We start from the raw sequence: 14,534 nt of genomic DNA, 5'->3' as shown, positions 1-14,534 counted from the left end.
ATCATAACAGTAACTTCCCGATGGCCTTTTGTCTCCCAGCTTCGAGTGTTTCTGAACCAGCTGAAGGGCACTTTCTTGCTAAGGGCTTTTGTCTCACTCCCTCCTACAGCTTTGTGACAGAACTTCTGCTGTTTTGTGGAAGGAAGTAGATGCAGCAGTGAGTGCAGTACCTCTTGGCTGAGGTTAGGTCTATTTGAACTTCCTATTTCCAAAGTGGTCAACTGATCACTTATTGACAATTATACTTTAAATATGGTCAAGGGCTGCAGCCCACAGTAAGTCAGTCTACCTTCTCCCACTTGTACCCCCCTCTGCTGTGTAACCACCTCCTGAGTCTATCGTCGAGCCACGCCTGTTTCCCTAGTGATGCTACGCTGCATCTTCCCAGCCCTGGGAAGGGCAATGTTGAAGGACAGCACAGAAGTGCTTTTTCATCCCTCCAGCCACTGACCAGCTTTGGCAGCGCAGGGGCGCGAGCAAGTGCAGGGTTCAGTGTCTCTGGTACGCCTCTTAAGGACTTCAGTTGCCCACCCCGAGGCCCAGAGCAGTAACATTTCTGCTGGGATGAGCCTTCCTCTCGGGAAGGTGCAAACTGCAATCCCTGTGCCTGTCGGGATGAATCGAGTCTGTTGCTTGAACGCAGACGTAGATCAAACGCATCTATCTTTAAGTCTGCTTTCCAGTTCTGACCCCAGCTGTGAGGCATTAAGCCCTACAGTATCTCGTCAATACGGCCAAACCACATTCATTCCTAGTGACTGCCGCTTGCAGGATTCACCGGTGTGGCAAGACCCGAGCTGGTTTGCCCGGCTCCTGGGGCAGTGAGGGTGCTCAGGCTGAAGCTCTCAGTCAGTACCGTTAGGCTGCCCCACTTTAAAAAGGAAAAAAAAAGAAAAAAGGCAAACCAGGAAACCCCTGCAAGAACATGACACACCCTCTTCTGGCAGTTTAGGTTTTACAAACTTAATCCGGGAGGAATTACAGCCTGTGCTGTTACTCCCTGAAATCCAGAGCCTGCTTGTTGCTGCACTGCTGTCCCCAGCTGATGCTCAGAGCTGTAGAACATTTTAAAGATCCCATCCACACAACAAGGTGGGATCATAACTGTGTACGCTCTGTTTTGTTCATAACACCGAGGAGCTCCTTGACTAAACGCACCTTTCTCTTCCCAGCCATTGTTAACCAGTTATTCTTCTTTCAGCTTAACTTCAATCTGCCACTTAACCATTAACTGTGCCTGTCTGTACCTAAAAATTATTTGAAATGAAACACTCAATTATTACTGAGTATAAACACCCAGAACAAGGCTGCGATTTGATTTCTTTATTTCAGAAATTAGAAAGCACTCTGGCGCTAAACTCTTGTTCTCTCCAACAGCAGCCGAGCCACTAAACTGATGACACGCGGATTAACCAAACAGTCCAGCAAATCATTGGTAGAAAGGGCTGTTTGTGAGGGATTTGGACCGCCGTCTGAATCCATTTGATGTGCAGGCATTTCACAGTCATTACTCATTTCCAATTGCTTCCTGGTGCAGTGTAATTTTCCAAAATGTCCTCCTTCATTTTCATGGAGAAGACCTCCACTGTCACTTTTCACTGCAACCGCACCCATCAAGCTTGTGTCTTGAGACTGTGGTAAAACTTGAATAAGATGAGGCCCAAAAGGTATTTTCTGCAACTCTTCTGCTTTAAGCGTTGAAAAGGCAAATTCATGGGTTGGTAATCCGCAGCCCTCTGATTCACAGCCAACTTCCCTTTTCTTCCTCTTGCACGAGGCGCCTGTCCTTTGCTCTGCGCCAGCGCTGCCAGGACGTGCCTGCTCTGACACACGTGCCTGCTCTGACACACGTGCCTGCTCTGACACACGTGCCTGCTCTGACACACGTGCCTTTTGACACTTGAAATACGCAGACACTGCTTTATTCAGGTACTGAAGATTGATTTCATGGGACGTTGCCTCAACCTAAGAAAACACCCGGGATACGCTCAGTTAAAAGGAGATACGTTTCAATTTAGTGTTGCGTGATCACCTTCCATGAGTTAATTTTGCTACATGAAGGGAAGGAATTAAAAATTCTTTTTCTCAGGCAGCAGAGAGACTCAGGGGGAGCTAAGCAAAATGTCAGTAATTCTCTGTTATCGTTGCTGTAAGGGGAGCAAGAGAGGACTTACCTCTGTGGGATTGAGCCAGAGATCTCCATCACTGGGATTTTCTGCTGATTTTATGGCACACACCAGCATTCGAGTTATTGCTTCTTCTACGCGGGCTTCATGATCTGCATCCTGCCACAAGGGAACAGAAAGCGTTTGGAGAGAGGTTAGCACTCAGGTCTCTGCAGAAACGTGGAAGTTCTGGGGAAGAACTGGATGGATGGCCTTAGTTTGAAAGCCACAATCATGTATATGAAGTCAGTGAAAGGCTTCAGACTTTTGATGCTCCTACACATGCGTACGGCCCCCACGCGAGTAACAGCACAGGCTTTGGTGGGACCGCTCATCTGAATAAGGATTTGCAAAAAATAGATTCTCGCGTGTGTATATAATCTTTTTCCTTACTAGTGTTCTGTTAATTGGATCTGGTGCTTGAAATTACAATGCAATGTTAGCATTTAATTAATGTATGCATTTATATAGCTCTTTAGGACTAGAAGGACCATGAAAGTACATGGCAAATTTTACATATCTACATATTATGTCTAATTTAAGTACTTAAAACACACAGGATGTTACAGCCAGGCAGCAACTATCTAGGGGCTTCAGAGGCACAAAAGGAAATTCAGGAAATATTTTATCATGTAACAGCAGCTGACGTACTGCTGCAGTTTTAAACATCAGCAGAAGGAGAAACATGTTTCCTCTGAAAGCTCTCCTGAAAAACTAAATACTAAGTTAGTAACTGGTTCTTTTTTTTTGGGCCTTCACTTTCTGCATCATCCCCTTGTGCAGCTGGGTACCAGCTTGTTTAGGATAACAGAACAAAAGTTTATAGGATCTTTTTAAGCTTTCTTTCCTACTTAAATGAATTTCTTTTATGTGGAAGGGCAGGGTATGTGCACGGAGACAATAAGACTCCAAACAAGATGGGTGGCATAGTTATTTCAATGACAAGCGCATAGGAGTGGATACATAAATTTGCTTTCGTTGAGATGCTTAGACATACAAGTTTTGGAAGAAAGATGTAACCTTGTCAACCCACTGCCCTGAACCACCTAATTGTGGCTATGGGGAACATGTCAAGCAAACCATGCGTCTTGCTATTATGAGTAGTGAAAGCAGTAATTCATGCTGGAACCCTGAGCAGAGTTTGGGATAGAAGCAGGGGGAAGCGTGCTTAGCATTTTGTGCTTTTGGATGCTTGGTGTATCAATGACCTCATATAACAAGCTCCCAAAACAGAGAGTTTGGTATCTACATGCGGAAATTATCGAAGGTGTTGCACTCTGGTATTCATCCTTGTCTGCTGAATAACAGGGTTGTACTGATCGCTTGAGAGTATATTAGGAAGCAAGGAATACTTTGAGTAGCTCACATCCAGCTGAAAACAAATTAAACTTTAGTCTAAAGTCTTGCCAATATAATTAATGGTTTCACTAGGACTATAAATGTTGGCACGGTTCACATCTGTCAATATGAAAGCAGCTGGTAACAGCTGCAAGCAAGAACTGCTTGATTTGGTAATGGAAATATTCTCAGTATTGTCTTTTAGCATCCACATCAGAATTTATTTTTATGGATGGATTGCCCAACTCCTAACAGTGCTCCCATCATCAGCTGTAGGGAAAATTTCTGTAAGGAACTTTCACGTGGGTTGCAATAGCTACACTTGCTTATGGCAGCTTTTGATATTTGGGGAGGGGGAGTGTATGTGTCACTCATTAGCAAGATCCGGCAAACGGTTCTCAGCTAATGATGCCATACACAACTACGCGCTCTGTCACCAAACAGGATCTTGATGACTTCTGCAAGACTTTTATGACCAGAAAGGCCATGGGGTTTAGCTACACTACTTTTTTTTTCTTGCAGCACATACGAAGAGCTAGAAATTCCATTAGCTAATGCACCACCCAGCCACCTGGGAGTTACCAGCCTGGCCCGACTGATCCAGTCCTGACCTGCTCCTCCAGAGGGGGACAATTTGTGAGGCACAGCTCAGGGTACAAGTGTGTGTGTTGACATCAGGGTCTTTCCAAGCACGGGGCACCCAGCCAGTTCCTCTGAATTACCTCAAAGGCTGCTCAAATTTAAGGCAGGCTTAAATGGTTGCTCTACAGCATTTCTGGTGCTTTCTCTGGCACTGGACACCGCCTGACTGTACTTAGGGCTATATAAGAACTCAGTATAGGCTGTTGGCCTGCTGTCCTTTCTAAATACATAGTCTCATGGGGAAAATTTCTCCATGAGGAAAACACCCAAGTGTGTTCCCCTACTCTGCAAATGCTTGGTTTGATGTTGGTATAAGAAATGGATCGTGTAGTCTTTCAACAGCAGTTGAACGCATGTGTTCATTCCCCTGCAGATTTCCAGTCTAATAAAGGTTTAAAAAAAAAAAAAAAAAAGGCAGTAAGTATTTTAGTGAGGCAGCTTTCACAGGCCATTTCAAAGGGTCTTTTTTTTATATAAAGCTAGGATTAATGATAAAGTAATTTGAATCAGAAAACCTTCTGGAGCACTGAGATGATATCCCTGGAACCATCCCATACATACTGGTTAACATGAGCAAGAAAAATCAAAGCCTGGGGAAAAGAAAATTAATTATGTACTTGAGAAAATCCAACTCCAGGCAAATCAAAACTATCACGGTGAAATGAAAACTCAAAAATCCTCTGCCACCCCCTTCCTATCACATTAATCTGATTTAAATTCTAATTTAGCTTTGCATGTAAGCATGTGCTTGAGGTGAAGCTGCTGTTTTGTTGTCCCCTGTTCACCACAAAGCTAGCTATAGTCCATAAGAAATTGGACATGAAAAGTTTAGCTTGTGTTTAATTGTTTACCTGATTGAGGTAAACTTGCAAGTGATTTCTGCTGAATTGGGGCTTCACATCTGGAACCCTGGAAGTTTCTTCAGGAAAAACTGTATCTATAAGGGCTCTTTCCTCACCAGCCTCTGAATACAGCACACGCAACAGGGCTGAACCGGGCAGGCAAGGGGCAAAATGCTTCAGCCTTGACCCTTACCAAAGTTCTTGCTCAATGCAGCTAAGCAGGAAATGCAGCTTGAGTTCTGAGTGGCACAATTTCTCACCTCGAGTCATATTCTTTTCACTGTTTTCTTGCAGTTGCATCTTGCAGATGCTTCTTTTCTCCTCCCGCTTTCTCTAGCAAAAACCTTGAATTAGATATTGTGCTACTGGCAAAGCATACTTGCAGTGGCGGTGGCTGACAAGTGATGCTACTAGAACATGCAAGTCTGCAAAGCTTTCTGGGATCCTCAGGATAAAAGATGCTATATAAATGTAAGCACCATTGACACTTCTCAAAAGCATCTCATAAGGTCATCAAACCTGGGACAGGATTATTTGTGTCAGCTTTCCTACTCTTTACAATATACGCAAACATGGAAGTGCCACATCATCATGACATAAAAAGGAAAATACCAGTTCAATCCAAGAGTTTATGCTGACAGTGATGGGGTCGATGGATTCCACATAGTGCCACCATTGCCTTGGAACGAGCAGGACCTGGAATCAGAGACATCACATTAGGATACTAGCAGAGACCTGAAGAAAGATAAGGTGTTTTAATTAAGTGATGTGGGATGCAGAGGCAGAATGAGGCAAGGAATAGGGTGGGTGGTGATCTTTATTTCTTTCTTCTAAAGAGCCTTTTCTCAAGACTTAAATACCCACTCTCTCCTCCCATTGTATCAATATTATCATATGAGAAGTAGACATGATCCAGAACTACCTCTCATCCAAACTCCTTCTCACATGAAGCGGGATTGTAACCATGTAGTTTCCCCAAAAAGCAGGTATTCTAATGCTCATCGAGGTGATTAGCAATATGTAGCTTTAATTCTGGTAAATACTCACCGGTATTAAACTTGTCACTTTTAGTTGACAGGCTTTTAAAAGAAGGTATCCCAGAAATCATGACAATCTAGTTTAGATCAGAGCTTTGCAACTATATCAGGATGATAGCTGTGACATAAAATTGATTCTAACCCACGGCTTTTATGGTACAAAGACATTAATGTTGTTTTGATGATATAGTACGAGCTTTACAGATTACTGAACATTAGATTAACATAGAGCTATCAAGAAAGGCATAAAAGATGGGTTTTGACAGGGAATAAAAATGGTCAGAGATGGATAAAAATACACACTTCAGAATGGAGAAAGTGAAGCAATGATCTGTATCTGAATTGCAGACAATTCTTTTTCTTGGTAGACACAAATTACTTAAAAGAATGTTCCGGCACCTAGATAGCCCTGTGCTTCATTATATCAAAACACGGATAATGAGAAAATGTCTGTGTAGGAAACAATGACTGAGGCCCTAGTCCTGCAAACACTTACTTACACGACAGTCAAAGCAGAGTCATTTTTGGGCCACAGGACAAAATGTTCTCCACAGATTTCAGTTTAAGTGAAACAAAAAAAGCATTGGCTCTCTAAGGGTCAAAAACATTTGGAAATTGTACTTTAAACCAGTACAGCATACAAAACAGAAGGAAGTCAGTCTATGGAGGGCCATTATTTAAAAAATATCACCAGCTAGTTGTTCCTGCCATCTAAAATTGGGTGTCATCCAATTGACAGGGTATAATGATGAAACATGGAAAACGTTGGTGTACAGCAGAAGGCGGCATAGCTTCTGGAGTAAGTAGCTGTTTCCAACAATGGGGTCCCTACTGTGAGACTTGCGTTGCAAGAGTGAGCTTGCAACATGCTGGAGAAGTGGATGAAGACACTAGGGAATTGGGGCATGTTGCAGAGGGAGTACGTAGCAAGGGAACAAAAGCAAGAGGCAAATTAAGGGAAGTGTATAAATGTTTCAGTAAGAGGGGCTGCCTGGAAAAACCAAGATGGAAATTAGGAATGGAAAGCGTTGGCTCAACATGATTCATGTGCAGAGCAAAGACAGAATTGCTTTGGAAAGAGGAGGTATAGCTAGGAGGAACCCCCCCAACTAGTCCAGTCTTTTCAAACCAAAGAGGAGGAACTTGGTCTTTGGAGAGACTAATCAGATTGTACTTGCCAGCAGGTTAAGGGTAATAACTGCGAACTTGTGTATTTCTGCAGCTGGCACTGTTGGCTGATGCATTTTATAGAGGAGTGACAGAGCTGTGACTTGGAGGCAAAACAGGTACCATAAAGATACTTGCTCTCCCTCTTTATTTTTGGGCAAGCTTACGCTAGCTAAAATAAGGATTTATGGCAGCAAATCATTGAAATTTTCAAAAAGCAAAAGGACTAAAACTTCAATGAAGATGAAGAAATGGGGAAAAAAAGTAATTAAAACCAAAAAATAGAGCTGGGAAGGGAGCAGCAGGCCTAACAGAAGACCAAAAAAATAACCCAGCAAAGAGAGGAGTAGGATTCATCTACCTTTCTTCTAGGTTTGCAAACTAGAAGCACCCCCCCCCCCCCAACCCCCACCCCCACTATCAATTCCACAATAAAAAAAAAAGCAGACTTCCATATGTTTATGAATATGGGACACAGATTCAGCTCCATTTGAAATTACATTTCAATAGGCAATGTGAAAGTAAACCACAGCAAAATAACACACACACACACACACAAATGCAGCAAACATTTTACAGGGAAAACATAAGTGCAAAAGACAGAACTATTCCAAGCTAAGAGAAGATTTTGTGTTAGCCTGCTTCCCACAGAATATATTGAGCTTTGTGGGCTGGGAAGATACTGATCTAAACAGCAACCAATCAGAAAATTTTAATATTTAGGGTAGTGATAGGCAAATATAGCAGATGAAGTCAAAGTAGGACAGAAATCCCAGAAAAAGATAAAATGAAATTCTGGTCTGTAATGGGAGGAAAGAAACCAAGAGGACAGTTGGGAGAGCAAGCGGAGCAATGCTGAAGACTTGTACAGCACAGAGAACAGAACAGGTTTAAATTCTCAGTGGACGTGATTAACTTGATACAGTGCAAAGGTAGGGCAAAGGTGGAATTGCTTCAAAAAGAGAGCACACCCTGAAGTGAAATATTATACCAAGAAATGCCTGCTCATTAGAAAAATATATTTGGGTAAATGCGCAAGAAAAGGAAGCACCAAAGAACGCCAGCCTGATGGGAAGGTAAAGATGGGGGGCTGGGGGGTGGGGGGCAAGCAAACCCCAGAGCTGCTTGCAACCCTGGCAATGAAAAATAACGTAAAATAAATAAATGCATAGTCAACTCCGTGGGAGCACCATGTGAGGACTCTGTGAGAGCACTGCCCGCCCAGCACCCCCCGTCCCAGCACTGCGGTGCCTGGTGGCCCTGCCGCGAGGGAGGTGCTCCTTTGCCCTGCCTCCCTCCTGAGCTGCAGGAACAGAGCACCCAAGGAAAGGGACAGCAGGAACACAGACACGGCCCTGGGGAGAAGGAAGGGAATGGGGCTGTTACCACGCCACGTCCATAGGGACCCAGGTGAGGGACTGAGGGAAGCTCGGGGAAGAGGCAGAAAAGTCGAGTTAGGAACTGGCATCTTTCACCTTTGGTTTGCTCAACTTTTTGGGCACTCACGGGGTTCTCCCTTTCCCCAAACAGAATTATCAATCATCTACTACGCATAATGCTGCAGATAACTGAATTCTCCTGTACTAAAATCACTTAAACTCTTCTCCAACAAAAGCAGATTTTTCATTGCAACACTTTTAAAAAAGTTTTTTATACACTTTGAATTGGAACATTTCATTGCCTTTTAAAAAGTATGAATTACTGCATTTACTAACGTACTACAACATTTCTTTTTGGTATTAATTATATTTATTCTCAGGTATTGAGACTGTCTGTTCTGCTGTTCCCCACTTTAAGCCCAGTCTGAAGTTCTCACCCCTTTTCCTTAAAGGTGGCATGTAGGGAAATCTCTCCGTGACTTCATGAAGATTTCTGCTTGCTCAGGGTTGGGTTAGAAGTCCGAGGTCTGCCTGCGCTTTTGTGAGCTCTGGCTGCCCAGCAGGATCCCGTGCTGTGTTAGATACTGCAGCAGCAGAACAGAAAGAGAAAACCTCACAGCTATACTCAGGACCTTAGTGATAACTGTACTTGTGGACACAGACTGAGTTTGAGACGTGTTTCTTTAGACTTTCAGAAGGCAGGCAAGGAAAGCAGGGGAGGAGAGCTTCTGAGCAGCAGACCACGGTGAGAGACAGTAAGCAACAAATGTTGATTGTTTTTAAATCACTCTTTCCATACTGTGACAATGTTTTTCAAGTCTGGAAGGGAACATCCTTCTCTGAGATTGTTAGGCTTTTCCTCGTGTCTCTGGTAGACACGAGGAGCGTTGCAGCTCCTCTGGCTCCAGGCTGCACCTGGGACACAGGGCCAGGAAGCAGGAGCAGCTGCGTGCCGCCTGTATCAGCATGGGTCCTGGTGTCCACTACTCTGCTGTCCGGGGCAGCGTGGGGAGAATGGCATTGCTCGTGGGAGCCCAGCATACGAGGTGCTTGCTCTCCATCAGGAGGGCAGATGTGTGAGGCCTCTTGTGTCTACCTTCAGACAAGCTGAGATGAGCTCTTAGTCTTTTTGCCATCGCCTAGTTATATGGATATGGATGAAGAGCAAGATGGATTAAGAACAATTGCATTAGCGAGCAGGAAGGAAGCAAGAAGCTGGTGAGAAGTGGGGCAGAGGAAAGAACGATCAAGGATTTTGTATTTGTATAGCATCTCAGCTTTTTGTAGCCTTTTCAGGCGGAATTCACCTCTCCTATTTTTAATCATCAAAAAAGTTAAGCATCTATATGCGTAGGCTCCTCTTATAGCCTGTGCTGAAGGACAAGATGGGATGAATGTACCTGCAGGTCTGTACTTGTGTAAGACAGGGAGGACATATTGTCCTGTAGAGGTGCCAGGTTCTTCTTCCTACTGACGGCAGGCAGGACATCTGTCCTGGACAGGGTTTAAGTTGAGGGTAGCAGATCTTACCCTAACTCTCGTAAACACTTGTCCCAGAGTGTGAGGTGGAAGATATTAGAACAGACATGTTTTGCCTCATTTGCCATCTTTTAAGCAGTATTTGTATATTTGTGAAAACAATCAAGGTGTTACTAGAAACACTGCAGAATTTATGAACAAATAAAACAAAATACTAATGCTTTGGGTGAAAATTCACTAGTTCAGTGAGCACAAATCCACCAGCAGACAACATCCTGCTCCATACTTACTGTTCAGCCTTGCAACCATCACATAGGTGACCTGGTCTAAATATTTATAAGGAGCCCCTACATTTGTGTGATACAACTTGAGCTGGTAACTTTATGGATACGGTAAAGTACAGCTGCAAACTCTAATACTACTCCGCTGCCTATTTAAATAAGTTAGATACCTAAATTTTATCATCATTTGTATCGAGAACAGATCACTAACGTATAACCAAAAGTTGTATTAAGACCTCTGAGAAAATTCAGCCCACGGCCACTGGTCAAGTACAGGATGATACCTTAAAACCTAAAGTCTCAGCCAACTACCTGAATTCAAAGCAGAGATTCACCTCTGAATAATACAGTGAAAGGGCACAAAGGATGCAATCGAAGTACACATTGTGCATTGGTACAACGTTATAGGAAGGAATTCTGCTTTAAAGCCTTAAATGGGTGTAGAAAAATGACCTGTAGCAAACAACGACCAGAAGGTGGCATTAGACATTAGTTTTTGATATTCAAAGCGGCACTCACCCTACATGCAGTTGTTCTCATGAATACCTAAGAACACCTTTGTCTTTATTTTTCAAGCCTTTATTGTTACAATATCTAATCCAAAATGTTCTGCATACCCTCTGGGAAGGAGTGGAGATGCTATGTATTATCACAAGAAAAATCTGGCTGCAAATTCTGCAGTAATTGTATTAATTCTACAAGAAAACCACTGCTAAGCACGTATCAAGATCACTATTATTTAGGGATCCTCTCCCATGTTAACAAAGGAATTCCTCGAGGTCATTCCTTTCCTCTCCATCAAAGGGCAGCAGTCCCCAGCCACCTGCCCCATAAGCTTCCGGATGAGATGCTGAAAAGCACCACCCAAAAGGCGCTGATAAAATGGATGAAGGCAATACCTCGCTGCTCCATCATTGCCTCTACATTACTTTCTCCCCAGAAATCCAAACAGTATCTCCTTCATGGCAATGCAGACAACTTGTGTTAGAGCTGGTTCAAGATCTTTATTCTTAGCAATATTAATTTGTAATTGCTCCAAGCCAAATTAAAATTAAGATCATATTAAAGGTTCACTACCATACTTGATCATTCCAAAGGAGATTATAAATTGAAGTACTGTTGGGGATCATGGATAATGCAATGTTGAATGAATGTAGCATTCTTATCAATAGTAAAAATTTGTTCTTTGCACTTTAAATTATTGAACGCTGCACCTTACAAAGTGCAGAATGTGAAACTAATCGTTTGTTTTAGGAGTATGGCTAGAAGCTAATGTAGCGCAAACAGCGAAGGCTGATCACAGATTCCCCACTTGCAACTGTACCAGCAGAAGAGCGTACTCTTCTGATATCAGAAGATATCATCCTCTGAGCCAGATATCATCCTCTTGTTGGAAACCATTATCATGCTCTAGTCTGCCATTTCACCAGTTCACAGGAGCGCTCCTTACTCTGCCTCCTCAAAATTACCTGAATTAGCAAAAAACCTTTTTTTTAAATTGTTGAAAGCAGCTGGGTTTGCCAGCTAGGGGCAAGGGAACACTCGCACAAGTCGCTGAGCTAGCAGGTCAAAAGAGGTGGCAACGTCTGGCAGGATAGTGGTGAAAAGGCTCTAGAAGCAGCAATTCCACTGTCTTGAGTGGTTGGAGCAACAAACGTTGCAAAATTTCTTTGGAAAGACCTGACAGTTTGAGATACACAGGAGTGCTTTACAAGGACATGCACTGCTGAACAAATGAAAAAGGGTAATTCAGACTCCAAATCCGGACCATGTTGATTAAATAAAGAAGGACACTATTTACGGCAGGAGACCAGGAATTGAAGTCCTTAGCCCTACTCTCATACTGCTGCTGACTGCCTGTGAGACTGTAAGGCAGGCACTTATAACTGAACTTTCTCAGTAAAAGAGGGTTAATAATAGCCTCACATCCTTGTAAAGCACTGTGAAACGTCTGGATGGTGCGCGCTCTAAATGCTAGTATCATCATTATAATACTCTGCTATTAAAGCAACAAGTTGGGCCAGTGTTCCCCGGTGAAGGTTATTCACTATCAAAATATGAATTCCTCTGCTGATTCTACACGCTCATTAATCAAATACATTTTATGGAACATACTGGTTTCAGAGTAGACAGGCTGGAGTACTTTTCAAGGAAGTTTTAAAGCAGACAAATTGGAGGTGATTGCAAGAACTGTGATGGAACTGGGCAGCCGATTGAACTAACTCTCCAAATGTTTGCGGTTTTTGTACAAAAAAGGCTAGTAAAATAACTGTGAGCAAAGAAAGTTCCCACGCTGAGAGAAGTTTGTCAAGCCTGAATACAGAGTGTAAGGGGAGGGAAGTACCTCAGTCAGTTTGTTAAGATTCCCTAGCCCTTAATTATCCAGTTAAATAATTTACAAGAATCTTTAAACTAATGTAAAGCTCATATGCAAAGGGTACCTGTCCTGGATTGAGTGTAACCACATGGGCTCTTGTGTTCTTAAACTCAGGAAAGCGTTTCAGATCAGGGTTGGCAACATTGACTTTGCTGAATATGCTGGATTCCTCATAAGGGATCCTGGTGGGATAAAGGAAACTGGTGTCACCAGGTGGGAAGAGGTGCCATCTTTTCCTGAAAATAGAGAGAAGATAAAAATGTATTCAGTGCATGTCAGTTACAGCAAAGAACTAAAGGCAGTAGCAAGGTTTTCAATAATACATAAATCTGCCTCACTGTGTGAATCTCCTACGCAGTGAGAACACAGGCGGTGCTTACAGGCTGTCTCCTAAAAGCGTTTTTAAAATATTCCACTTTTTAATTTTTTTTACTGAAAAGACTTACAGCTTCTCACCAATTATTTTTAAAAGGCAGATAAAATAAAATTAAAAGAAAAAAAGCTCTCCCATCTGGTTCCTCCTTCCTCCCTTTTACTGAGCAACATGCAGCATTTACAGATGCTCAGAGCATTAAAAATTGCTTTGTAAACCAGGGGAAACAGTTTTGTTAGAGACAACGTACTTTCATTGACTGAATGAATAGCTGCTGTACTCATGTTTGTTTTAAAAGAAGGGTATTGTGTGTTTAGAATTGTAACAGTAAAGGGGTATAGATGTAATCTTCTGTTTCTTATCATCACCTACAGTACTTATTTGGCTGTTAGTCACAAAACCCTCATTCTTAGTAAAACTCACATTGATGCTTCTATGCCACAGATAGGGCAATGGCATAAATAAAAACTAGAGACATCCATAAACATAAGCATCCCGAAACACCTGTATTTTTTGGTGTCATCAGTATCACATGATGAAAATGTGGCTTGTGTGGGCCCCTGGGTTTAAGAACTCACTGGTATGACTAAATGTCCAGATGGAGCAGGACAAGGCCATTCTGCTCACGAGGAGACCCGTGTTCCAGGTTGCTCTCTATGCGCCCAAAGAAGCGGGTCAACACACTGCAGTGCAGCGCCAACCAGAGCTGAGACACGGACCTCGTCCTCAGCAGCTAATGTTTCTATTTCCCTGACATAGACTAGATCAAAGACAGAAAAAAAATATGTGAGAACTGGTGGTGCCAGTTTTACGGGTGCTATAAATGAAATATCTTGGCAGGTACATATGTTATTTAGAAATAGGAGTTTTATATGGCAGTACTTTAGGTGATGGAAATAACCAGAAAGGAATACACAAAGGGAGAATTTATTACATTTAACAGGTGCCAGACAATCAGTACTACAGTGACCCATGCGCTAAGCAATGGAAAAGTAAAGGCAGTACTTTACAGCACAGTCGGACAATTGGCGCAGCTCTCCTCTTTGTCTCAAACTCTAGCGAGATCTTTTCTTTTTGTCCCTTTCCTTGGTACCCACTTCTTGCTTTTTGCCTACTGCTTCTGGTTGTCAGTTCATAGATCTGAAAATGGGAGAAAAGCAGCCAAATGGCACAAAAACAGAAGAGACAGGAACAGCGGGATAGCCAGAACTGTAGAGATTGGCACAGATGGAAGTGCCATAGGCCACTGACATTTCTTGGTAATTACCAAAGCTACTGCTGGGTGCAAGCACAAAAAATAGTTCTCCTGAAACCCAAGGCCTGTTGCAACTTTATTGTGCCCTCCAAGCTAGACCCTTTTAAGGGGCAGAGAATACCCAGGTTTCGGAGGCTCATGGGTTAATGCTGCAGGCTCATGACAAAGCAGTATCATGAAGCAAAAAATTAAGAAGCCC

The 14,534-nt window shown here is 42.8% G+C and overlaps 1 protein-coding gene across 2 annotated transcripts in view; it reads right to left on the bottom strand.

Annotated features, from left to right (window-relative positions):
• Window positions 1-1,314: 1,314 nt before the first annotated feature.
• The window catches only part of HSPBAP1 (HSPB1 associated protein 1), a 36,434-nt gene continuing 23,214 nt past the window's right edge, over window positions 1,315-14,534 (bottom strand). The window contains exons 5-8 of one of the 2 annotated variants that reach the window (XM_082483850.1): window positions 12,772-12,943; window positions 5,600-5,683; window positions 2,175-2,285; window positions 1,315-1,965 (exon numbers count right to left, since the gene is read on the bottom strand). In XM_082483850.1, the coding sequence (XP_082339976.1) occupies window positions 1,354-1,965; window positions 2,175-2,285; window positions 5,600-5,683; window positions 12,772-12,943 (979 nt within the window). In that variant the 3' untranslated portion in view covers window positions 1,315-1,353. The remainder of the gene's footprint in view (window positions 1,966-2,174; window positions 2,286-5,599; window positions 5,684-12,771; window positions 12,944-14,534) is intronic. The other variant, XM_082483851.1, reaches the window with a different exon arrangement.

This window comes from Vanellus vanellus (genome assembly GCF_965231255.1).
Source record: "Vanellus vanellus genome assembly, chromosome: 5".
NCBI lineage: Eukaryota > Metazoa > Chordata > Aves > Charadriiformes > Charadriidae > Vanellus > Vanellus vanellus.
Note: the sequence above shows the minus strand (reverse complement) of the source record. Positions and strands in the feature narration are given on the sequence as shown.